This window comes from Ammospiza caudacuta, chromosome 3, assembly GCF_027887145.1.
Source record: "Ammospiza caudacuta isolate bAmmCau1 chromosome 3, bAmmCau1.pri, whole genome shotgun sequence".
NCBI lineage: Eukaryota > Metazoa > Chordata > Aves > Passeriformes > Passerellidae > Ammospiza > Ammospiza caudacuta.
Window position 1 is genome coordinate 59,901,982 of NC_080595.1, and position 26,369 is coordinate 59,928,350.

Genomic DNA, 26,369 nt, shown 5'->3' on the forward strand with positions numbered 1-26,369 from the left:
GATTATGGGTAAATCACCAGGAACAGAAACTCATGTGAAACCCCACTTAGACACTTCAGAACATGAACTTATTGAAGTTGAAACCCACTGATTAAAACCATGTCCCACATTTATCTTCAGTTACCAGCCACCACCCACTGCCACATCAGAGTTATAAGATTTTTTTCCCAGAAAGTGGCACTCAGAATTGCTGCTCGGAGGTGTGGTAAGGAGCAAGTTCAGAGCACAGGTGGGGATCACAGAATTACAAATGCTATCAGTAGTTTACTGACATGTCATTAAGAAGTAATGTGATGCCCTCACCTAATGCCTTTCTAAAGTTAAAAGAAAACACAGAAGAAATAACCTACAGTAATGAAAACAGCCAAATGAACACAATAATAGTAATATTAGTAGTAGTAATTAGGATGTGAATTAGTTTGAGGTACCCAGGCAGATGAAGTGCTATAAAGATTTCTAGATCTATATCACTGGTGTCAATCACCATCATCATTCAATAATCTCAATCTTACTCAAAAAAAGTACCAGCTGGAAGTTCTTAGTAATTATAAATTAAAAAAAAATTAAACTTCATCAGGACATCTATAAATTATTTTTCACAAAACACTTTAGAGGGTCTGATTATAAGCTTATTGAACCATAATCAAACAAAACACTGAGAATTATTAAGGCATATTTGGACTTCCAATATATGAATTGCCCAGGAAAAGAACCTGAGCCTTGTGGTGTAGACCCTTGCCCTGTTAAATAAACTTTCCCCCAATTTGTAAGGCAAATGAATGATAACATTTTTAAAAGAGATCTCAATATGCTTACAAGTTAAATGAGACATTCCAGAAGAGAAATGTTTATTTTAAAACACAAGAAGGGAAACCAAAAGAGTCTGTTTTCCAAAGAATGAAAATGCAAACCCAGCAAAATGGAGAAAATCTGCACACATCCTAAATGCACATTTATCTTAACCTTAGTAACCACATGATTACCAGAGACTTCTGGATGGCTTTTCTTATGAATATATGAAGAGCAATGAAATGGAACTTTATAGTGGGTGGTTTGCAAGGAAAAACTTTGTTCAAGTGTCTTATTTGCAAAATGGTCTGCTCATGAAACCAGGAAAAATAGCAGCTACCTCCACACCTTAATTTGCAGGAGTGGTAAGAGCAGAAAAGAGAGAGACTACTATGTGGTTTGTTAAGCATTCAGGCTTAAAGGTCATGGATCACTGGAACACTGTTCACTGACAAGTAATATTTAATAACAGTGATATAACAACTTTAAAAGTAGTCAAGTGTTTCCAGGGACCAAAATGGAAATGAGTATATACACAAAGAAAACTCCAGAAACTATGGCCTGGGTGGAAATGCAAAATATCTTTGCCTTTAAATCACCTCCACATGATGGAATTTCTCTGGAAAATCCCAATCATTCTGCAAAAAAGATATAATCTCATTAAACATTGTAATGTTTACTGAAAATTTTTCAGCATAAGCTGTACATCCTCTCCCTGCCTCTCCACTCTCAGACCTCTTCTTCACAGTTTTCCTGCCTACTCTATGAACTTTTGTGGAGCTGCCGCTGCTCTGCTCTGTGGAGCTCCTTATTCACGGCCAGTAAGCAACAACAAGACGGAGGGCAGAGGTGAACAGACCTCTCTTTTGTTACTTCCTGAATCCCAGAAGGGCTCCATGCACCCCCCTAGGCAGGGATACAACCTCCTGCTCCAGCCTCAGTGCAGTCACAGGAAGGACGTTTCAATCCTGGAGTCCCCTGGCTGCCACCAGCACTCCTAAATGGCACACTCCACATTCAAATTACATCTTCCCCTTCCCTCCCTGCTCCCAAAAGAATAAACCTTTCTGGAACAGAAGATTAACTTCTATCCTTTAATCGATATTCATTCACATTCAGCAAGTGGGTAGGAGGTTGCAGACAGCACGGTCGAATGATTTACACCCTGCTGCCAGAAAAGGGAGGACAAGAGCAGCAGCAGTCAGGCTTTTCGGCAATTCTGTGGCTCCTTGGAAGAGCTGCAGCCCTCCCTGCTGCTTCTCTCCCACCCACAGCTTAAGAAAGGCTCACTGTACATTTATAGACAGCTCATTTATTACTGCAGTGTAACTCACCCTTCTGTGCTGTCCAAACACAGAGCTGACCTTAAAACAAACCCAAAGCTACAGCTATACATTTGTGCTGTCTAAATGTCTGCAGTCCCAGTCAATCCGTGAAGCTCTGCAATCACCTGACAAAGACAGACTCTGTCCCAGCAAGTTTCTACAATGTAGATGTAAGATAAGAACTGGATGCAAAGTACAGGTGAAGGAAACAGAAGGCAGCAATGATTTTTTATTCAGTGTCTTACTTGGGAACATGCTGAATGAAAGACATTTATAAATGTTGCCAGCAGAAATAAGACCAAAGTAGTAACAATGTAGATAAGAAAAACCATGCATTGGTATATTTAACCCTGGCTTTGTGTATTTCCTGTGAAGTTAGTTTACAAACAGCTCCCTGTTCATGCCACAGCATAAGCAGATGCTTACACCACACAAGTTGTTTATTAGGTTACTTCTGGTTGTACACAACCTATGATGTTCCTACTGTACAGCTACAAAACCTCTTTCTCCAAAACCCAGAACCATTCCCATCCTGCCCAGAAGCAAAACAAGGTTTGGGTTTTGCTTCTGCTTTTGTTAGGCATCATTAAAGGGCACATATGATGAGGAGTTTACAGCATATGTACCTGGCAAAACACTTCTGTTCAAGATCTCAGAGTTCCAGAAACAACTGCATCTAAAACTATTTAGGACACAAACACAAAACCCAGTTTGTGTATACTTCCACTACTTTAGGTTGCTTAAGGATGTTTAATATGGCTCACATACAGGAAGGAAGAAGTCCACAGGGAAAACTGAACTATCCCTGTGGACTTCTTGAAATGCATCTATGCAACTATCCCTATGAACTATGAAATGCATCAGAAGAATGAAGTCTGATTTGCTTTTATTTAAAGGTAGCCAGAACAGCTATTTACACCTGTTTGGTAACTTACCCTGTGGTGTTCCTACCTCCCTCCCTTCTCAGCAGCCTGCACTGGTGCTGATTCATAAACAGCAACTCCAGAAACAAAACACAACACTATTGCCCTCTAATAAACCTACTTACAAATTCATTACAAATTAATTAAGTGGAACATTTTTCTGCTCTGATTTATATTGCTCTGTTTAAACTTCACAAACTTCAAGAATGCCTCTTGGACATGTACTGAGATGCTTCAGTTTCAGCTGTGATATCTCAGTACTAGACAAAACTTCCCTTGCTTTTAAGCCAAGCTTTCCCTTAAGGAGGTCAATCAGAATTTGACACTGCTCTTTCTTCATGTATAAAAGAAAAGCAGTGAGAAAGTTCAGCTAAAAAATTTAACAAATACTAATCACAATTAAACTTATCACTGTTGCATAATCATACTGCATTTATACAAAACATAGTATTTGTTTTTCACATAATTTAAATTGTTTATCCAAATTTTCACAGGCAACCTATGTCAGAGATCCAAAGGTGTCTTTCTCAGATATGCAGGCTAGCAGGCATAGAAAAAGAGGTCACGTGTAGAAATTAACTATAATGTGGGAACAAAGATGCCTTAGCTATACTGGAAATCTCAGGTTTTGAGTCTACAAAGAATTAACTTTCAGAGCTACATTACCCAGCAAACCCAGAGCACAAGCAGCTATGCTTTTAACACATCACAAGTGGCAATGTGCACACTGCAGTCCTCAGAGTGGTCTTTTTAACTAACTGCTTAAAGCACAGAGGGAGATGTCCTCTACTGCAGCACTGGGAGACAGGAAACAGGGAACAATAACATTCCAACACTGACTTCCTCTCAGAAGGGTTTCCCTTCATCATGGGTGCCCCAACACGTATCCACCTCAAACATCCAACATTTCCCCTTGCAAGGCTTGCCCCCAGCCCACAAGGGGTGTACAGCTTCAGCAGACGTGTTCACCTCAGATGAAGCTTTCCATGCCAGAAACCTGCCTCCCTGATGAGCTGTTCCAGGAGATTTCAGCAAAGCCATTCCCCTGAGGCTTTTTGAGAAAGAATGCCCTTTTTTGCTCATGTTGAAAAATTTTGGTGACCTTTCCCCTGAGAAGACAAGCACCCCCAGGCTGACTAGCAGGGACATGAACCATATCCTCGTGTCTCAGGGAGAGACAGCAGCAGATTCAAGCATAATGGAGAATTTGTTTTGCAGAGTAGTACCTTTTGCTGCCTTAATGTAAATTCCCCTACTTTTGACTATACTGGGGTGAGGGGAAGAGAAACCCTCCAAATTCATGTATCCTCAATAGGAATTTCTAGCAATGGTCCTTTGCAAGGTTCAGCTCAGGCTTTACAAGGCCTTAACTCACAACTGCCATTCTCAGGTGCTGCCAGTGATATCTGGCTCAGATCCAATCCTCTGAGGCAAGAGCATGGAAAAGTTTGCTCCCATATCTCAGTGACTCTCTGCAAGCCACAAACAGTATCGAAAAGCATGCTGTGCAATTTCAGGGCAGAGGAGACATAAAGGAGTGCTACAGAAAGATAGGAAGGACAAAATGGGAACCAAGGAAAGCCTGGTGGACACCCCTCTTAACTTCTGTGTACTTAAGAGGGCAGAAAAATTAGGAATGGTGATGAAAATGTTGTCAGGCCTGCTGAGAGAACTATGGAGAGAGCTCTGGAATCAGCAGAAATGAAGAACATGAGAAAGATTAATACTAAAATGCAAAAGATCATGTAAGGGATGCAGATGGGATTTACGAGATAAGACTTAGGACAGAGAGGCAGAAAGATCATAAGCAGGAGATTGTGCAGAGGGGAATGCAACTTTTTCAAATGAGGAGACTTAAGTATAAAAGGAGGGGGCCAGGGGACCAAAGATCTGGAGAGGAGAAAGGACAAAGACTTCAACTGGTTCAGTGGAGATGCTTTAAAAAAAAGAAGTCACATTTGGGATTAAAGTGTAGAGGAATCAATTCACATAAGTGAATCTCCCAGATTTCAGACAGAGTTCAAGATTTCTGAAGCTCAACCTATGTTTACATCAATATATGTGAAATACACTTTAGTCTCTTCTAGTCATTCTGTAGATACCAATGACCTTTTAATTATATTATTATACTGACAGGGGTGCAGATGCAAGTATTGTAATAGTGCATTTACATTATTCTTTAATTTTGCAAAGGTAAAACAGAAATGTCTATGTCTTTCTACAGTTACAAGCATTTATACACATTATGAATGGGGGCTTCTGACACCTATGAACTGCAAGGGCAAAACACAGATTTTTTTTATAACTTCAGGGACAGCATTTTACTCAGGGGAAAATAAAATCACTTCAGTAAGTGACTCTAATTGAAGTTTAGGTCTATTATAATTACATTACTACTTGAAAAAGTCAGGCTAGGTCCTGAAGAGGAAAAGGTCAGTGAGTTCTGTCCTGGCCAGTACACCTGTCAGCATGACACGAGCAGGAAGCAGAGGTATCCAATTTCTCATCACAAACTTGCCTAAAACAAGCTTCAAGCTGCACCTATTCAAAATTGTAATTATCCTTAACAGATCATCTGATAAAACGTAGCAAATGGTGGAAAAGTTCACTCTATCCTTGTTGCAATGCTTGCCTGTGCAAGAATCACAGCAGCGTGCCTCAAAACAATGCTAACCTAACTGTCCTTCCAGGTCACAGGCAAAATGGCTGTACTGCTAGAAAAACAGTTGGTTTTCAATGCTTATCCTGGAACAAAGGTGCCAAACAGCACCTGTACAGCCTCCTTTCATTCATCCTAAGCCTGCCAAATACTTCTTGTCAGCAGCTGGAAAGAAAACTGGAAAACCTCAACAGCTCTCCAGGATCACTTAAAAATCACATTAACCACATCCCATGAAGTCAACTTCTACTTCTGTCTACCAACCTGGCACTGTTAAAATCACCCAGATATTTAAAAGGCAACAGAATTTATGACTTTTATTTACTAACCAATGACCTAACATCATTAGGTCAATATGGGCATAAAAAAGGGTGAAATTCTATTTTGCCCCATTCCTCCATAGTATTTTACTTCATGACAACTCCATGTTCTAAGGACAAGATAGGCTGGAAAGGACACTGCCCAAAATACTGTGCTAGGCTAACTCTTAATGAGCTGACTTTTGATATTATGACTAGTACCAGGATCCTACATGCAATTTCACAATCATCCATGTTAGTAGGTCATTTGTGCTCAGCTAACCCTGGAAACCAGTTCCTGGCACACTAAAGACAAAAAGGTAATCAAGAGCAGCCATCAGGTATTCACCAGGGGAATGTTGACCAGTCTGATAACCTTTTAACTATGAAATGACTGGCTCGGTAGATGAATGGAAAGCAGTGGATAGTGTCTACCTTGACTTCAGGAAGGCTTTTAACTCCCTTAGCATCATCCATGCACAAGCTGGAGGAGCAGGAGTTGGATAAGCAGACAGAAAGTTTGACTGAGAACTGGCTGAACCAACAGGACCCGAGGGTGGTGATCATAGGCACAAAATCTAGTTGGAGGCCAGTGGCTGGTGGCATACACTAGGGGCTAATACTGCCTTCCATACTGGTTTATGTATTTGTTAATGATGTGGCTAATGGGAAAGAGTGTGGATATAAAAAAGAAATGATCAAGATAAATAAACAACACCACCACCGAAACTAATACAAAAAAGCTCCCACTCCGTAAAAATCTAAAACCCAAACAAATAGCACTCCCACCAAAGGAAAGGAAAATATATGCAAATTTGCTTTGCATTTTTATACCAGAAATGTAGAGAATGTAGATTCATGGATGTGAGAGTTGACACCCTTTCAGTTCCAGCCCTGAAACCTGTTTGAAAGTCCTGGAAACAACAGTGAGAACATATTCTTTTTAAGTACGTTTCTACTGCCTACAGAGAATGTAGCATCAGCAAATCCCTCTACTAGAGGACAAAAAGCATTAGACTACATCTATAATGATAGTTCTTGGATGGGGGTAGAAGGTGATTAAAATAGCACCTATGGATCTTTTCCTTTTGTTCTTCTGCTGTCCTCAATCTGATACCTCTTCAGTTTTCAGCTCTTTGTATGTGGGTTGCCCCGCTCCTCTTTCTCCCTCCCTCTGCCAAAAAAAACCCCCACCCTGACACAAAAAAAAAATCCCAGCCCTCCTTACTACTTTTAGACTCTGCTCATAAGGTTCTGGGGGTCCTGGTGGACAACAAGATCTCCATGAGCCAGCAGCGGCCCTTGTGGCCAGGAAGGCCAGTGGTATCCCAGGGTACCTTAGGAAAAGCATTGCCAGCTGCTCAAGGGACAGGATTCTGCCCCTCTACTCAGCCTTGATGAGGCCACATCTGGAGTGCTGTGTCCTGTCCTGGGCTCCTCAGCACCAGAGACATGGAGTGGGTCCAGTAGAGGGCAATGAATATGATTAGGGCACTGGGGAATCACTCTTACAATGAAAGGTTGAGAGAGTTGTGCTTGTTCAACCTTGAGAAGAGGGGAATTTTGTCAATGAAGCACCTGAAGAGAGAGTGTGAAGAGGATGTTTCCAGGCTCTTCTCTGGGGTGCCAAGCACTAGGATGAGAGGCAATGGGCAGAAACTGATGCACAGGAAGTTCTACATGAATATGAGGAAGGGTGACTGACTGAGCACTGGAACAGATTGCCCAAAGAGGTTGTGGAGTCTCCCTCATTGGAGGTACTCAAGGACCATCTGAACACAATCCTTTGCCAAGTGCTCCAGGACAGCCCTGCTTGAGCTGGGAGGTTGGATCAGACACTTTCACACGAAGCTTTCTAGATTCTTTATCAGTTGCTGCAGGAAACAGGCTTGGGCATTTCACAGGTTCACAACTCCTTCAGTTCTTCCATAACTAAAAATGCATTTGCCTTATTCACTCTACATCCACTGTAGTGATGCTTGAAGTATTTTCCAGAAAACATTTATTGGTATTCTTGCTTGTAATTGGAAAATCTGTTACAAGATATTAATTTTAGTTTTCAGTTTCTCAAGTTGTAGAGTTCACAGCACAGGAGGATGAGTGAGGGCTAAGGAACCAAAACCATGGAAATCATGCCTTATGGGTGGTTACTATACACAGAAGGGGACTTGGTTCTGCAACATCTGACAACCTTAAACAGTCCAAAATGAAACTCAGGCAAGAGTTGAATGTAGTGAAACAGCACCAGCTATGGAAACCAATGAAATCTTGGAGAAGCAGCAACCTTTCTCAGAACTTTGCAGGGTGGGGTACTGCTGTTTAATCACAACATGAATTTTAGTTATCAAAGCCTTCACATTTTTCCCCTGCTATTGTGGGACCATGCAGCTTAGAGCTGCAGGTGGGGAAGAGTGTCTCCAGCTGGCTGGTATTTCCTATCTCAGATGGCCACATATACCTACCTAGAGCTCCAGGTTCTACAAAGAGCACACTAAGCACTTCTTTGTGTGTTAAACATGTAGGCTACAAACAATAGCCAAGGAAATCAACTGTCATCTTAAAAAATGCAAAGCAGAATGATGCTGATGGCACAGACACAAGTACAGAGTGAAAAGAACAATCCACAGAAGGACTCATCCATATTTTTCCCTCTACTAGAAAGAAGAAATGAAAGGTACTGTTAGGCTAGGGATTGGACAAAAACTCTACTGCTGCTAATAAATGCTACACCCCTTCAGAATAAGTACTAAAAAAATGTAATTCCTTTATATTACAGCCAAGCAACAATATTTTCCAGCAGATACATATGCCACATTCAATACTACAAACCAAGGACAGAGAGAGAACAGACTGCAGCTGTGAGCTGTATGAAAGGGACAGGGGAAAAGGCAGGAAAGAACTTGCAGGGCTAGGACTCGGGGAAGACTGCGAAAAATTAGTAAGACTCTTCAGATAAAGCATAAAAGGCAGTTAAATCCCTCTTGCTTCTTACTATACATTCTAGGACACAGAGCAATCTAATTTATTTTTATCACTCTTTGTTCACTACTGCAGTCAGCTGTAGGATTTTTTTTCTCTTATTTCTTCATGAACACACAGTAACATCTTAGATTTATCTAATTAAATAAAAACTAGAAATACATTTGAACAACGATGTTACACTAATTTATAAAGACCAGCAAATGCCAGTTCCTTTGTCAGGTCCATCTGTCCCATTGTGAAATCAAGCAATGTAAAAAATGGCATTAAGGAACAGTCAACACTGTATTAACCAAGCCCCCTACCTTGACAATGCTTTTTAGATCCTGCACATACATCCTCTCTGTCTCCAGAATCTCTTGGACGACTCTGTCTACGTAGAGGAGCTTTGGAGTGGTGGGCTCTGTGACCAGGGACATTGCACAGTTTTTGCTTGCTCCTTTTGGTTCTGCTTTCCTTGGCATGCTTGGCCTTTTCTCAGGGCTTCCCTCAGGATCCTCTTGCTCCACAGCAGAGTTTCTGCATGTCTTGCTGCTGGAAAATCGCCTGGCTGGGACCAGCTCTAGCTTGATGGCACCTGTTTCCTTATCCTGGTTAAACAGACCCAGGTGGCTGTTTGAAACCAAGGTCATTCTGCTTCCAAAGGAGCAGTGGCTGTCCCTGGAGGATGTGGAGGAGGAAGTGGAACTAAAGCTGACAGGACGGTCACTGTCTGACAGGTCCATGGTGTTTTTCTCACAGTAGTGGAAAGTTCTGCTCTCCTTGTGCAAGTCTTCCTCCTTCTTCTTGGAGTCAAGGGCCTCTGTCACAGCTGGTACAACATCAAGAGGTAAGTGGAAGTCATCTAAACAAACACAGAAACAAACAAGAAGTGAGTTTATTGTTACTGCTCCATGTAACGTGAAAGTTGACGGCAGATACTTTTAAATCTTTTTGCATAGAAAGCAGCCAAAACTCAATTTAAACCAAAAGACAACCAGAACAACATGGTTTGGGGCACACTGTAACTCTAATGCTTTTTAGATTGTGGGGATCCCCCAATGAGGGCTACAACACCACATTCCTCCTGCTCACACTTCTGCCTCTGGCACATCCTTCTTCTGCCAGTGTGCTGGGCTTGTCGCTGGCACATCCACTGCTCAGGCTCAGCACAGGACAAAAACAGAACCTAAAACATTTTCTCCAAGGTTATAAAAGACCCACATAAGTTTACTGGGAGCAGTCCCTGCTATCTCCCAGCTGAGCCCTGACCCTGGCTTGGGAGGTTTGGAAACCTCAAGAAACACACAGTGATTCCAGAAAGCATCTTTCATTTTGGATTCCCTAAAGCCAACAGTCTTAAAAAAACCTAAAAGCAGTTATCAATTACCAGCTCTGTGGCTTGCACAAAAATACTAAAAGCAGAATGATTTCCCAAAGAAAATAATGTAGTGTGTGAAGAAAGAGTCCCAACCGGAAAGAGTGCTGCCAAATAATTCAGTTTTCTACTGGGAAAAATAAGTAATTCTAAAACTGTTCTGCTCAAGCCAGAATATTACCCCCTGCTGAACTGACCCAAAGCTGTTTTTCAGATCAGTGCAACAACAAAATAAGACGTCTGTCTTTCTGTTGGCATTTCAATTCTGCTTTATTTTCCTTGCCAAACTGCCCTGCAGGACACTGTCCACAATGCAATGCAGATTTGTCACTGGCCAAGTTGTGTGTAATACAGCATAAGAATCAGCAAAAGTAGCTGCAGATAAGTTCAATACTTCAAAGCTCTGTTTCAGTAAGAAGTGTCCTCCCAAAAAAAATCTTGCCACAAACTCATGGAATTTCATAATGCCTGCCCTGTGAAAAAAGGGAAACTTGCAACAATTTAGGAAGAAATGCAATACTGAAGCTACCCACAGTACGGTAGCTTAGTCCTTATTTTAGTCCAGTGACAACTTTTCAAAAATTCATACCAGTAATTACAGCTCTTGACAGCAGTTTCAGTAAAGAAACCATAAAGCTGCAAATCAAACCCGCCCAACCTTTAAGGTGGCCCTTCTTGAACTGAGTCAGACTTGCTGTGCAATTACAAGCAGAAACCTCCCTGACACACAGCTCCTGCAGCTGTCAGAGCAGGGGGAGGATTTCATCCAAAGCTGAAAGCAACTCTCCCATTTTTCAAAATAAATCCAAAGCGAGCAGAAATAAAATACCAGGGAAGAATGTTTTCATTTATTTGGCCTATCTTGAATGCATAAGATTTCATTTGTACGTGAGTATTACTAGCACCATTTCAGTCATGATGGGATTAGCTTTCTATTAAGAAGAAGTATTGCCCTCAAGGTGATGCAAAGAATTAAAACTGAGAGTAATTTGCTCATTACAAGGGTTAGAAATTGGCCATGAGATTAAAAACCTAATTCAGAAGGTCTGTACCTCTGGTTTTATCTTGTAGTCTGAAAATCTATATCCTTTCTTTGTGCCAGGTTCTAGTTTTGAAGCATAGAAGCATATTTTCATACCCTTTTTGAAAAAATCACATCAAGTACCAATTCAAAAATAAGATCTAAAGCAATAAAATAGGGAAAAATTAAAACACAAAAATGCAGAAAAGTTAAAAGAGAAAATTGAAATTCTCTTGTTTCTATGTGGGTACAGAAAATGATGTGTGCCTTGCTATTATTGGTGATAAGAAAGTATACATTTTTGATAAGAAAGGATGTATTTTTGTTATCAGCTTTGGATCATTTTTCACATTCAAGTTAGAAAGCACAACACTGCTGAATGAAAAATGCCTCCTTGAAAAATGTGCAGGATAAACAAGATAACAGGAGCAGCACTTCTGCTAAGTTACTCCAAGGTATTTTACTAAAATTACATGACAAAGAAACACCTGATTAGCTACATTTAGAAGGGAAGTAAAGGCAAAAATATTATGAAATTCCATTACCCCACATTCTTTTCTTCCTGTTTCATTGACATATGGTCTGCCTCTCAGGTAATAATGCAAAGGCATTAATAGTAGTATTACAAAAATTCTTCACAAAAAGAAGAATTTTTGTAATATTATAAAAAGTAGCTTCACAAAAATTTTCAGTAATATAGAAAATAGAAGCAAAATACAGCTCATATCAGTGACAGTGGAGTCAGAAAAAATGGTAAGGTAGTTTTACATAGGGCACACTTGTGGCCAGAAGCATTAGGAGAACATAACATGTTTTAGAAAACCAAAGTAAATCCACTTATTCCTGTGTTTAATGACAGTGTCATTGCTTTCTAAAAAAGCTGAGGATTAGTTGTAATAGTTAAAATGGGCTTGCTCTTCAACACCTGCATTCCCAGCGACCTTGGCAAACCTCAGGCAACTGCAAGGCACAGCTAATTAATTGCATGCAACATGGTTGATTCAAGTTCCTCTATTTTTTATACAAATAGCTATTCCTGTATGTTTCTACATAAATTACACCAAACTAGCTATTTTCTACTTGGTCTGTTGTGTCCTCAGAGCCTCATCCTGACTAGTAATCTGAAAAGTTCCTTTTTACTTCATTTTTACTCCTTTCCCAGGTAGATATAAATTGTCATTTGGCTTCTCTGTGGAGAGTTCTGTTATAATTTTGCGCACTCTGTCTCCAACCAGTCAAATATGTTTCTCAGGGTGCACTGTGATGGTGCAGGAGCCCAGTGTTCCTGCAGAGCAGCAGGTAGGCACCTGGGCAGCTGGCACACCTGGAAGAAAGGCAGGGCACAGCAGAGTGGGGATTTCAGCGTGGCACGGAACCAGGAAGCAGCTCCCTTCCCTCAGCTGCCAAGTGCTACACCAAACACCCTGCTCATGGAAATCAGGACTTGGGGGCACACCCTGGTTCTGCCCAGCTCCCAGTTCCTGCCTCAGATATAGGGAGCTGTGAAAAACCTATAGCCCTTCCCAGTAACACTGGATCTGTCAATCTTCCAAGGCTTCACAAGTTTGTCTTCAGAAACCCATCTGAGCGCTGGTGAGGCCACACCTCAAATGCTGTGTTCAGTTTTGGGCCCCTCACTGAAAGAAAGACTGAGGTGCTGGAGTGTGTCCAGACAAGGGCAACAGAGCTGGGAAGGGTCTGGAGCACAAATCTTACGAGGAGCATCTGAAAGAGGTGAGGGTATTCAGTTCAGACAAAAGGAGGTTCAGGGGAGACCTTATTGCTCTCTATAACTACCTACCTAAAAGGAGGTTGTAGCCAGATGGGGTTTGGCCTTTTCTCCCATATAACAAATATTAGAACAATAGAGAGAAAGAGAAATAAGAGAAAACAGCCTCAAGTTGCACCAGAGGAGGTTTAGATTGGATACTAGGAAATATTTCTTTACCAAATGGGCTGAACAAGAATTACTGTCTCAAGTGCCTTCAATCCAGACCCAGAAAAACCAATGACTGGTACCCACCACAACTGCACTGTGGGTACACAGGGAAATGGAGTCACCATCCCTTGAGGTACTTAATTAAAGGATGTGTAGATGTGACACTTGGTGACCTGGATTAGTGGTGGAATTGGCATAACCACTGGGCTAATAGTTGGACTTGATCATCTTAAAACACTTAGGTAGGAAAATAACCTCTACAATTACCCCTGCTGTTAAAATTAGGAAGAGTTTTTAGATGATTGCTGCAGTAACAAGGGCATCAGGACAGAGAGCAGTTGAATGGAGTTCATTGCCACAGCCACATGCCCATCCTCTTTTCTCTTGTCAGCATCTGTATTTGGCTTCTCAGAACTCTGAAGAGTAGTTTTAGTCTGCAGTTTTACCACTAACCACTGCAGTTTGGCTTTTCAGAACTCTGAAGAGTAGTTTTACTCTGCAGTTGTACCACTAAGTAACTTCACCCTTGCACCAGCTACCTAAGGTCTGCAGCAAATGCCTGGTGAGAAATTCACCAATGAATTAATGAGAGTAAAGAGAGAGTAAACAGCCTTCCCCAGGTTTGCTCTCTATGAATCATAACTGACCCAGTGCCTTTGCAAACACTGTAACCTCTTGCAAATTTCTGTCTTTCATAGAAACTTACCATAAAAAGCAAGTACTTTGTCCCATACCCTGTGGGACTGATTTACAAGCCCAGTCCACCCCAAATTCCCAGTTTCAGCAGCAGCACCAGGGTAGGTGCATTCATAAAAACTCAGTCTGCAAACACTGTGTGAAATCGCAGGTACCCCCAGAGCCTTTGGAGGCACACAATCTGAGCAAGTCCTCTATACCCTGACCCATGTCTGGCCTGGTTCACTGCTTTTTTTGTTAGGCTTTCTTTTGGTTACTGAACCTTTTCAAGGATGAACCAAAATAATATTGAGAACTTTTGTCAGTTGTGAATAACGGTATTTAACTCAGTCTGGGGAGAAAAAAAAAAAGAAATCTCCAATTTGCATACTTTAATTAAGGAATAACAGTAATTACTTGTTAGTTCAGCACTGAAAGGAGGATAATTACTACTTGTCCCTACTCACAAGGAAACGTGCTCCCCAAACAAGGTCATTTCTTGTTTGTGCCTTTGCATTAATTCAGTTACTCTCTCCCCCTTCCCAGCCCCTGCAAAGCTCCCTGCTCCTGTGTCACACTCACACTGGCATGGCATGACCCCAGAGTGCTCCCCAGCAAGAACAATGACACGTCCCTGCTCCACAGACAAGCAAGGGCAAGGAATACTACTGTTTCATCCCAACAGGCAACTCTAATATTAGTTACAGGGCTGAAGGCACATGCAAAACAACCATCTTGGCATGTCTCAGATTTTCATTGTGCAGTCACAAACAAGTTCTCACCAAAAATGCATAACCTTCTTCTATCACTTGCTTTTCTTTAACAAAAACCTCCTTCCTGTAATTATATTCATGGTAATGATACATGGGTTTCCATTATCTGTGCAGCTTTGGCTACGCTAGAACATTAGTATACAATGAGAGATAAAGTGCTTTGTCTTTAAATATAAAACTGACTTAAAGATATCAAAGTTCTATCTAAATATAGGTGTTTATTCCTCCAAGTTGTTTACTGCACATGAAATTTTATGACATACTGCATAAGTAAAAACTCCAAAGTTAATTTATATTCATGATTAGCATTGTTGTTGCCTTTCTCCTGGCAAGAAAAAGAGCACCTCAGGTGTTATCTACAAAGTCAACATTACCAGAAATTACAGTCCTCTGGAGTTTAGCTACCAAAAAGCAATGAGACTACAAGTAATATCTTTCCTGGTTTTTTTTTCCCTGAGATATCTTCATATTTCAAATAAAGCATTCATACTGTGGATACAATAAAGCAAACTAGTTGAGAACAATTTCTACATTCAGTATCAAATCCAAAATGCAACACTGGAACTGTGAAACAAAAACGCTCTCCAGCTTCCTGAGAAAGATTAAAATCCATCCACTATGAATCCCAAATGATCTTAAACACACTCCCTATATCTTCTGCTCTGAATCCTGTCCAAGTGAAGGTCAGCAGATTTTTAATCACTAGATTTTGTATATGAATACATATCAGTTCTAAAACTAACACCCTCTGTGAAAAACAGCACACTAGAGAGCTACAATATTTGCAGGATTAGATTTCTAGCCTGGACTGTCACAAACGATCCTCTGCCAAGTATTTTAACTGAACTTTGAGGAACAGAAATCCCATTTATTAGAAATCTCACAACAAGGGAAAAGAGTCACCAACTAATGTGCTTCTATCAGTCCACCCGCCGTCCCCCCACGGCCACTGCCCGCAGTACGTAAAGCAGAATAGCCTCTGTCACAACGCAGCACGCTAATGCCCGAGAACATTATTGCAGGGAAAATCCTCTGCGACAGTATCTCACCGCTGAGGAATGTCTCTGGCTCCTCACACCCGGGCTGAACAAGTCCTCTCTCTTTTCCAGCTCTCCCCGAAGGAGGGAAGAGCCCAGGACCTACCTGTGCGGCAGAGGGGAGAGAGGCGCGGGCTCTGCCTTCAGCTGCTCCCGAATTAGCTCATTGGGCACTCAGGTAAAACGAGAAGCTCTTACTAGTCTGTACAGCTCCTCCGCCAGAAATATTGCATGAGTCAGCTTTTATCTATCAAAACCCTAAACACAAAGGCTTCACAGAAACCTGATTCGCAACTTTCTCGTCGCTTTTTTCCCAGCGCACCGGCAGCCTTCGGCATCACTACAAGCTTTAAATGACATATGACATCATGCATTTCAGGGACAGGACAATGGGCATCGCCGTGGGTAACTTTAAAATGCACACTTCACTGAGTAACACCCACTAACTTCCATTTTTCCAGGCATAACACTGAGAAAACATCAAGTAGAGTCCCCACTTCCACAGCATTTCTTTGCTTGATTTGTAGACAATATTGATAAGCATGTAAAGCAAATAAATCACTTGCTGGTACTGGGAAATGTCTGTGTTTACGCTAGAAACTTCCATGAACTTGCAATATAATAGGACGATCCTGGGAAATAGAAGCATTCTGGATCTTATTCTGTCCTAAAATAAACAGGAACAGGCTTTTGCAGAGTGCTTGCTAAGCTTCAGTGGTTTTGGTTTTTTTTCAGGGCAAGAGAAATGAATTTTAGAAGAAAATGTGAAAACCATACCATCAAGTGTTCTGTGCTAAATCACAATGAAGACAAATAAAAGGAAAAGGAGAAAAGAAAAGGAAAAAAAGAAAAAAGAAAGGACACACTGAGAGGAGAAGCAGGAGAAAAGAAAATATGAAAAACAGAAAATAAGAAAAAAGGATATCAGCTGGTGCTAACCTGCTTACCCATGAGAAAGCTGACATCTCCTTTGCCTGCAGAGGGTGTGGTGGCATTTCCATCTTGGAGCTGGGAGGCAAAAGAAGTCAGAAGAGTTCCCAGCTGCTGGCATCACTTTCCAGGTGTGCTCTCACAGCTGCATGCTGAAATGTAGCCCACAAAGAGGCATTCTATCTTTAAAATTATACTTGAAATCCACTGCTGATGTCCTTGCACATGGCACAGCCTCAGCTTCATTCAGAGTATTCCTAAAGAGCACAGTCCTTGAACAATGCCTTACAGCAGGAAACTGGAGGTAGAAAAGGAAGCCTTGAGACCATTGGCAAAGCTGTGAAACACTTTGATCTGAACATCAGGGCTCTTGGGGTGAAAGTCCCTTTTACCCAGGCTAAGAGATCAGGTGTTTACAGCCTGCCATGCTGACATCACAGATCACTGAGATATGCTCCCTCCTGTATTCTCGGGGTTTTCCTGCAGCTTCTGAGGATTTTTTTTAATACTTACATATTTACATTAAAAGATTTGTTTGCAAGATCTGTGCAAAAGACTTTAGAGTGAGCTACCACATATTTGTAAGTTCTGGACACACTCAAAGGCACAGAATGGACAACACTGGTGCCAAAATTTTCAGTACATCTACAGTGCAGCACACAGCTACTCAAATCACTTGAATATGGCAAATATACCATAGGTTTGCTATGTTCCACATGCACACATATTTCTGTCAGGAGCTAATGATTTACTGCTCTGGACTTCTCCTTCCTCACACCTTGTGCCCACCTTGCCTACAAAGCTTCTATCACCTCCAAGTCAGAGGTTTGAACTAATTCCTGGACAGACCTGTAGAGCATTAACCAAACATAGCGCACTACTTGATCAATTCTGAGAAGTCTTAAGAAATACAAGTAGTATCAGCAGCTTCATCATCTAGTGGTGACAAAACTCCTGAACTCTGAAGTCTCAATGACAGAAAGTGCCCTACATCTGTTTCATTGGGCTGGGTAAAAACAGGGGCTGCAGCTTTGCAGTGTGAGCTTTAGCTGGTTCAGCCTGAACTGGCACAGGGAGCTCTCATGAGCACTCCTGCGGGTGGAGGAAGAGGGACACAGAGCTGAGATCCTTACTTTGCTCTGTCTTGGTCTTTCATCTCAGCACACCTGCAGTTGACCTTAGCTGTCCCTTCCATCCCCATGTATAAGTCAGCAGAATTTTCCCCCACACATAAGAATTTCCCCAGGAACAACCTCTCAACCTCCATCATTTTAAACATGCACAGCTCTGAGAGCTGTCAGGGCAGAAGAGTGGAAAGCAAAAAGCCTCCTGTTTTACTGATGTGCATCACAAATGAAACAGTACACAGATAGGTCAGAAAAATAATGGGCTGGCCCCACTTCTCATTTTCTGGTATTTCATGCATTTTGTTTATCTGCATTATATTTTAGGAGTTGCGTACCTTTCTCTGCTCCCACTTCCCTCTATTGTACGTTCAGTGGCATAAAATCACATTTTTAGTGTATAAGGGTTAAGATTTGAGAAGGGTGACCTGTTTTTATTTTGGAACAAGGCTTTGATTTTTTGAAACTCCAACAATAAGTGAAGTTTATAGATGTTAAGAACGATGTTATTCTATAGTTCCCAGCTGGCTAAGAATTTACTGAAAAATAAGTTATCCTCAGCAAAATTTTTAAAAATCACCCCTAACTCAACCACGAGGTACATTCAGGCTAAAGGACACACTGACATCTTCCCTGGAAATGCAATGTAATGTATTAATAACTCTCTGCAATGCAGTAGCTATTTAATCTGTACACAGTGCTGCAGAGACACCTAACAAAAGGAACAAGCCATCACATGCTGCTGATGTACTGCAACACAAACAGAGCATATGGATCCAATCCTCCATTTATAGGCCTTTTAGAAGAATTGCTTTGCATCTCCTTGTCAATTTTGAAGGCTGGCTTCTCTCCTCTTTAAAAAGAATTTTTAAAAGGCACAGTTCAATTATTTTCTACATCAGAACAAATGAAAATTCAGTGAAGATTTGTAGAATATGGAATTTGCATATGGAGGAATAACACCCCAGATGACAAGCAATCAAAGCTTTTACACCTTTTCTTTGCTCCTACTGGCATTTAGTGAAGAAATGTATGAAAAGTGTTCAACAGCATCCTGCTTGAATGTTTTAGTACAACTCAAACTCAGTTTTACACTCAAACCGTTGTGCCAGACTGAAAATACACACATAGGCTTCCATCCACCCAGCACCACACAGGATCAGGCCTTGCTGCTGGCACGTCACTGGTGACTTTCCATGCCACACTGTATCACTGTAACAGTGCTTGAACTCCACATTTGGTTTTTACTTCTTCCTGGACTAATCTGGGCAAATGTCCTGTCAGACCAACATGTAACACACACGCTTTCAACTTCATCTAAGCAGCCCAAAGCTGCTACTGAAGTTCACAACTTTTCAAAGCCCACTGCAGCATAAACACACAGAGGGTCTTGGGTCAGCCAATACACCACACAACATTTGCTGCTTTACCAAGAACATTGGAAGGTTTTTAAGACTAAAAATTGTTAACTGTCTCTCACTTTAAAGCAGGTAAAATACACTTGAGAAAGTGATGCAGTTTTGGAAGAAGGAAACGTAGCATCTATGAATCATTCTTGCTAGTTCCCATGAAAAACTCATATGACCAACATACAATAACTTGTATGACATCTTTTTACAACTCACCTCTTTCAATTTCAATATAACTTGTAACTGCAGTATCTAGCACAAATAGATTAGTTCTTTTAAACTCATTTTAACAGTTATTTGTTTCCTTCTGCCTCCAAATTCTGTTGACCCACAAATCTTTCCAGTGAAAATCCTGCATGAAGCAAAACACATTTTATAAAAGCCACTTCTCTCATACAGCAGACAATTTTAGATGCCAAATAGAAGTGAGTTTCAGAAGCTTTAAATAATTGATGGTTTTCTTTAAATACAGCTAAATGATCTCTCCCATTTGGTTTCCAACTAAAGCCACTTAGTGGAACCTCCTCTGCACCTCAGGAAGCAACCAGAATTTTGAAACAGAACTGAAATAGTAACAGCAGGCTCCTCCTGCTGAACAGATGTTCACATTTACAATGAAATGAAAAGTTTCTTCTGCGTTTTCTCTCTGGAATAAAAGTGTAAGTTGTAGAAAGCACTGTTCATGTTTACGTCTTGGAGAGAAGAATCCTTAAATTCTACGCAGGTTGGAACTAAGACATATTGGTGGTCTGGCTGCACCACAGACTGGCTATGGCATTTCAAGTCAGTTGTTTTCTTGTGCTCACCCTCCTAAAAGGGAACATTAAGTCTTATTTTTAAGATGGTGTTACAACAGTAAACTAACAGCTCTCTCAAAATCCCAGTTCAATAGGAAGATATGGAATGACAGTTAAAGGACTCTGGATTTAATAAACTACTGCAGCAGATTTTTAAAAAATACTATCATCAGTATTTTGACATCTCACAAACCATTAAACGAAAGGAAACAAAAAGAAACCAAGCAGATGCTCAGGTTCAAAGGAGTTTAACATACACAGTGTATTCTCACTGTATTGCTTCTACAGCTAAGCGTGGAATTTTACATAAATAAGGTCAAGTAGACTAAGACTGCCAAATGGCAGCAAAATAACTGGTCACAGCAGAAAAATCAAAGGTGTCTTGTTGCTGCCACAAACAGATCCTTAAAAATGTAGCCACCCCAGTTCTTAATTTTTTATTTTCTACTGATGACCCTATCACATCAGGACTGCCATTTACCTTGATTTGGTCCTTCCTAATAACCCCTTGGAGCATGGGGAGAACATCTGCATTTTTAAATTATGGGAATCATATTTTACACCTTTCGTCTCAATGTCCTTGCCTGTTGCAATACAGAGAAAACACAGTGCTACATGAAAATGAAACTTCCCTTCCCTGTCATTCCCTTCCCTGCCTTGTCAGCTTTTCATGCATGTCTATGAAAGCCACTCCAACAGATCCAGGTTTGTGATGAAGAAGTTTTCACACTGCTTTCAGAGTTGCTTTAAGGCCCTTATGCAGCATCTACAATGCTTCCTACTACTTCTTTGCTGTTATTTCATGAAGACAAACCATTGAGTGCAAAACTCCTATCCCAACAAGCAGTACCTTCCTTAGAGTTTTTGTATTCAAGAAGCAAAGCATGAATTGAGATTGAAATCTCTGCAATGTCAGTGTACAGAGCAGTGCAGCCTCTGCACCCATATGCAGATGGTGTTAATGCCTGCAACACTTACTGACATATCAGAATTCAAGATTAACAGTGACAACAATCACACTTCAGAAGCCACAGGGCAAGAAGCAAACAGATTAGAGGCCCTGACTTGGTTACAGAGAACATTTGGTTCATAATTCACAGCAACTGACTTCCTGAGTCATAAGCCTTTCTCTGTGTCTTCTTATCACAGCAATAAAAAGCTTAATTTGAACCAGACAGTCATTTTATTAATGCTATATATATTGCAGAATCTGTGCCTTCTTTACCAACAGCTACAGAAAAATAATCCTATTGACTTCAAAGCATCAAAACTCTGTAACATTTCTATCCAGGGGTATAGCCATTAAATTTTATAGACATATGTAACACCATACAAAGAACGTTAGTAAAATAAAGGGATCTTCAGATTTCTTCTGACCATTGGATTTATTATGCAATTTTTTGTCAATCTGGAGGAAAAAAAAACCCTGACAAATGCAAACAAGAGAGGGACATGAAACCTCTTAAAAACGTACCACTTTGTGGTTCACAGCAAGGTAGCTGAAATTTAAAACATTCATGAAAAGTCATCAGATGACAACAGTCTGCTACTATCCTTCTGCTTCTCTGGATTTTACAGCCAGTACCATTTTACTTCTCTTTTGCAGCCTTCAAGCACTTCTATATAGGCCAGTTTTCAGAGTTCTTGTTAACTACAGTAAACAACATCTAAACCCGTTGGTATTTAGTAAACAACTCAGATGAATCTTCTCAGTGTTTAGATCAGAGACAGGAAAAACAAAAACTTAGACTCCTATTTAAATCCAGTCAGTACAGCTAAAGCAGTTACTTTTCTCAGATTTTTCCTTTGCATTTTATAGTTCTTCTACATAGGGACATTCGGTCCCACCACTTTCCTTGTTTGGGTTTTCTACTTGCTTTTCTATGAGAAAGAAGTAGCAAAGCCTTCCTTTTTAAAATATTAGAGCCAGAATCCAAATCAAATTTTCAAATCCAAAACGCACAGACTGGACTTGGAGAAGCTTGGCCACAAAGGCCAATTTTGTGGTCTAAGACAGGTGAGGGTGGGGCTGAGAAGGGGAGGATGTATTAACTCTCTGGTGGAACTGCAAGATTTTCCTAACAAGCCATTCTAAACCCCAATTCTTTTTGTTATTCCTGTTTATAGAGAGAACATCAAAGCTTTCTCAACTCCATGGCCTACACACATGGGAACTTACCAGGTAATTCTCTTAAGAGCCATTCTCATGACTTATCTAGAGTATCTTTTTTTTTAAGAAAAACCCAAACCCCCACACAGTTAAACATTTCTCTTCTTCCAAAACCTGTGACCAAATTCAGACCATTAAGGTGTAAATCCTCAATGAAATAACTTCTGTTATGTCCACGCTTTTCCTTAATTTCAAATGTCATCTTCCAACTTCCCTCAGGGAAGCTTTCACTTGACATTCAAACATGAAACTCATCGTGAGGGGGGGAAAATCCTTCCCCTCTGTTCCATGCTGCCCCACGGGCACACTGTGGAGCAGCAGATCCCTGCAGGGCACCCACACAGACGAGCACGAAGCTGGCAGAGCAGAGCAGCCCTGAGGAATGGCCAACCACCCCAGGCTTCTCCCAGCCCTCTGACAAGGAGGCTGCAAGCTGAAAATCGGTTTCCCTCGGTCTGCCCTGACATCCCCAGTGCCCCAAGACTCTTCCCAGCTGAACAATGCCGCGCATTCACTATTGATCTCCGCGGCACAGACACACCAGAGACGCACCGAGAGGCCACTCCGCGGGCATTGTTCCACAGCCCTCAGCCTGCTACCACAGCTATTAGCTGGCATGCTCACTTTTCAAACCCTCATCTCTTTGGAAACCCTGACTACCATTATTTGATTACAAAAGAGGCACAGGTTAAAAGAAGTTTAGCTGGGCAGTTCCCTACTCTTCCATCTCTGGCATTACTTATAAACTATGACTCATATAGGCAGAATTTCATTAAGAAGCATTCACTTTTACATTTATATAGAAATTCTGTCACTATTGAAGCATTCCCTTAACAAAGATCTTGACAAAAGATTAGTGAAGTTTTTGTAATTAAGTCAGTAAGTGAATGCAAACAGATGACCAGCCATAACAATTTAGTAAGATGATGAAATTATTTGCAAGCTGGTTCAGTTCAAGTAACTTTATTCAGCAAAAGAGAAGGATGGTGGGTTTACTCAATTCTTTTGCACTAATTTCTAAATACAGCCATGGATGAAATCAGCTATACTTATTTCTGTATCCAAAACCACGCATCTCTTAATACCACAGGCCATAAGGATGGCTATATTCTCTTGCCATCAGACCAAGTAGCATAAGAGTACAAGTCTCTTTTACAATTGATCAGTATAACTTAACAGAGCAGCAAAAGATACTAAAATTTCCTCTTCAATGATTTTTCAATTAATAAATGTTCTTTATAATGTAAAACTAATGGACTTGAAACACTTCAAACCTTTAAACTATGCACAGATCCTGCCAATTACAAATTCATTGCAAAATATTTTGAAGGTTAGAAAAACAGTCTGGGAGAAACATTCTCCTCCTGATGAAATTACAGCAAAGTTCTTTGAAAATAATGACAAAGGCATCTTGCACTGAAGGCCTGAACACTTCATAGTGAGAATAGCCAAACTGACTGTGCTCATGTTGCTGCCTTTTGCATGGCAATTGTTACAGCTGATCTTGACTCAGAAAAATGCAACATCAAAAACTGAAGAGTGCCACAGCTAAACTGTGACATGAACGTGCACATTGAAGAAGGGAAGCTGCCAGTGGATCACAATGGGTAAGAGATCTTCAATGGCAAAATTACCAGAGAGAGACTGGTAAAAAGCATCTCCCAATAAGCACAGTACAGATTCACTGAAATTATTAAAAAGAGACTTCAATATCCATAATCACCTTTGCCCTTTAAGGTGCAACAACAAGAAGTCATCTTTAAGATTCAATTAACAACATTGACACAAACTGTTTCTAGAGGTATCTGCCACAGGATTGTACAAAATCTAACCCAGTTTGGTCACTACATTTAACATATATTGATATAGGTTGCATTTATGATTTATTTAGAACTCGTTCATACCCAGGGAAAAAAAAGAAGAACATTCAACAAAAAATCCTGATACAGCTGATAATTTATTGATCATACTTTTGCATCTGCCAATAACTCTACAATGGAAGAATACTGCACAGGGAGAAATGTGAGAGGATGAAAGCCCAGGAAAGCAAGAAGAGAATGCCTAACCACTCAACAGTGTTAGCCAGTCACCATTGCCAATTTGTAAGATTGTGAGTTGCCATCTTCCACTTTATGGATTTTCTTAGTAGTCACAATGACACTGACATACAGGGATGGGAGCAAACTAGTATCATAGGGATTTGCCAGATTTGTAAGTGGAAGGATCATGAGGTTTTTTCATTATCAATTTCTATTTACTATGAAAAGGATAGCTCAAACTCCAAGCCTCACTATGTCAGCACTATCTCTCACATCCAAAGGTGGCAAGAAGCATATTTAAGATAAAAGACCCAATAATCACCACTAGCAAACAGGAAAACAATTATGCAGTATGCACTGAGTGTGTTATACTGGAGCCTACCCATACACCCCTCCCCCAGCCCCTGTATTGACACTCCTTCCTCTTATGTTTGCTTTCCTCTTTTCAGACTAACACAGTGGGTTTAGGAGCATATCACTGATACCAGTGGTTCTGCTTTGAGCCTGTAATATTACTCTGCACATAGTGATGTAGCTAGGAATCCCTCCTTAGCACTCCCACTTGCCCCTTTCATTTATCCCCTTTGTTACAGAGATGAATGGGTGTGGGCAGTGACAGCTTATACTTTGCACAAATAAAGGTAATTCACTATGTAACTCCACATTCTCATCTGAAATAGATTCATTTTAAGGAAGGAGAAAAAAAAAGAAAGAAAAAAAGAAACCTTTGGACTTGCCAAAGCAGTACAGAAGGGATGCACATGCAGCATGTCAGGGTTTCAGGTTTTTCAAATTTTCAAAGTGCTTAGACATGGACTTTCTCTGTGTGAATTTTAAGGAAAGACTTACTGTATTTAAATAAGAAGCTAAAATAGCCACCCTACCAATATGGGGGGTGGGGGGGAATCATACTTTTCATTAGTACTTAATTATCAGTAACCCATGAGAATAATGTTTTACACACTTAGCAAAAGCTGGTTTTGTCTGCATAACCCAGAGGTGATGCTGCAGTGTCTGCCATCAGCCCTGTGCTGGGGCAGAGCTGGCTCTCTACCACAGATTCCTAGTCCCACTGGCAACAGAAGCCTCAGCCAGTGCCTCTGTAGGGTCCAGAACAGGACTGCACCATTCTGATACTTTTGCTGCTGTAGGTAGACCCTTAACTGTTCCTCAGATCAATGCAGAAGCCATCTCACACATGCTTATAGCACATGTAATCACTCCGGTGTCCTTTGGCACTGCAACACCTTCAGATATGGTTTTTATGACATAAGGAGAGGGAAAAACCTTCCAACTTTATATTATATAAACATATATATATGGCATAAATACGTGCATCATTATCATCTGTTGCCACATGATACACCTTGTTTTGAGAAAGAAGGACAAAGCTGGATCTGTTGTCACAATTACAACTCTCCACTCTTACTGCAAAAACACAGGCAAGGTTAAATACTTTTGATATAATGGTTATGCTTGCCAAGTGTGATAAAAGCAGGACTGGCACTGAGTTGCTGAAGCCTGAACGTTTGATAGATGTAACACTCTGAGACGGAAGACAGATAGAGCTACTTCTTTCTTCAGCACCTACATGCACCATCAACCTGGGACACTCCTGAGGCTGGGGTCAGCCATGAGAAAACACTTAGTGTGCACACCCTGTCAACTGATTCCCTTCCAAACTCCTGCATTTCCCTGCTTGTTACAACAGCAAAGGCATTTTAGCAACTTCACACAGGGCTCTGTGGTCTTGACTCTTCAGACCTGTCTCACTTGCCACATGAATAGAAGGAAAATACAGCTGTGACTTGGCTGAGCCTCCTTTTAGAGTGGAGAATCAGCAGTCTAAACTTTTTGCAAATCAATTTACAGTCATATGTCCAAGAAATGTGAATAAAACTTTTAAAAATGAACTTTTTGTTATGCCATATGAAAATTCAACATGGAATTGTATGAAGAAGAAGGTCTCTTCTTTTTTTTCCCTAGTGTGCAAAAATCTTGTGTAAACCAGTAGGTTTACAAACCCTTTGCTGCATTGGGCTCAGTTTACACTCTGATCATAACAAGAGATGTTTCCTTCTGTTGTTGTTACTCTATACTTAAATTCCCCATCACAAACAGCCA

The 26,369-nt window shown here is 40.8% G+C and overlaps 1 protein-coding gene across 1 annotated transcript in view; it reads right to left on the bottom strand.

Annotated features, from left to right (window-relative positions):
* The window catches only part of PLEKHG1 (pleckstrin homology and RhoGEF domain containing G1), a 125,851-nt gene that overhangs the window by 36,671 nt on the left and 62,811 nt on the right, over positions 1 to 26,369 (bottom strand). The window contains exon 4 of the mRNA XM_058801049.1: positions 9,280 to 9,818. Coding sequence (XP_058657032.1) covers positions 9,280 to 9,818 — 539 coding nt within the window. The remainder of the gene's footprint in view (positions 1 to 9,279; positions 9,819 to 26,369) is intronic.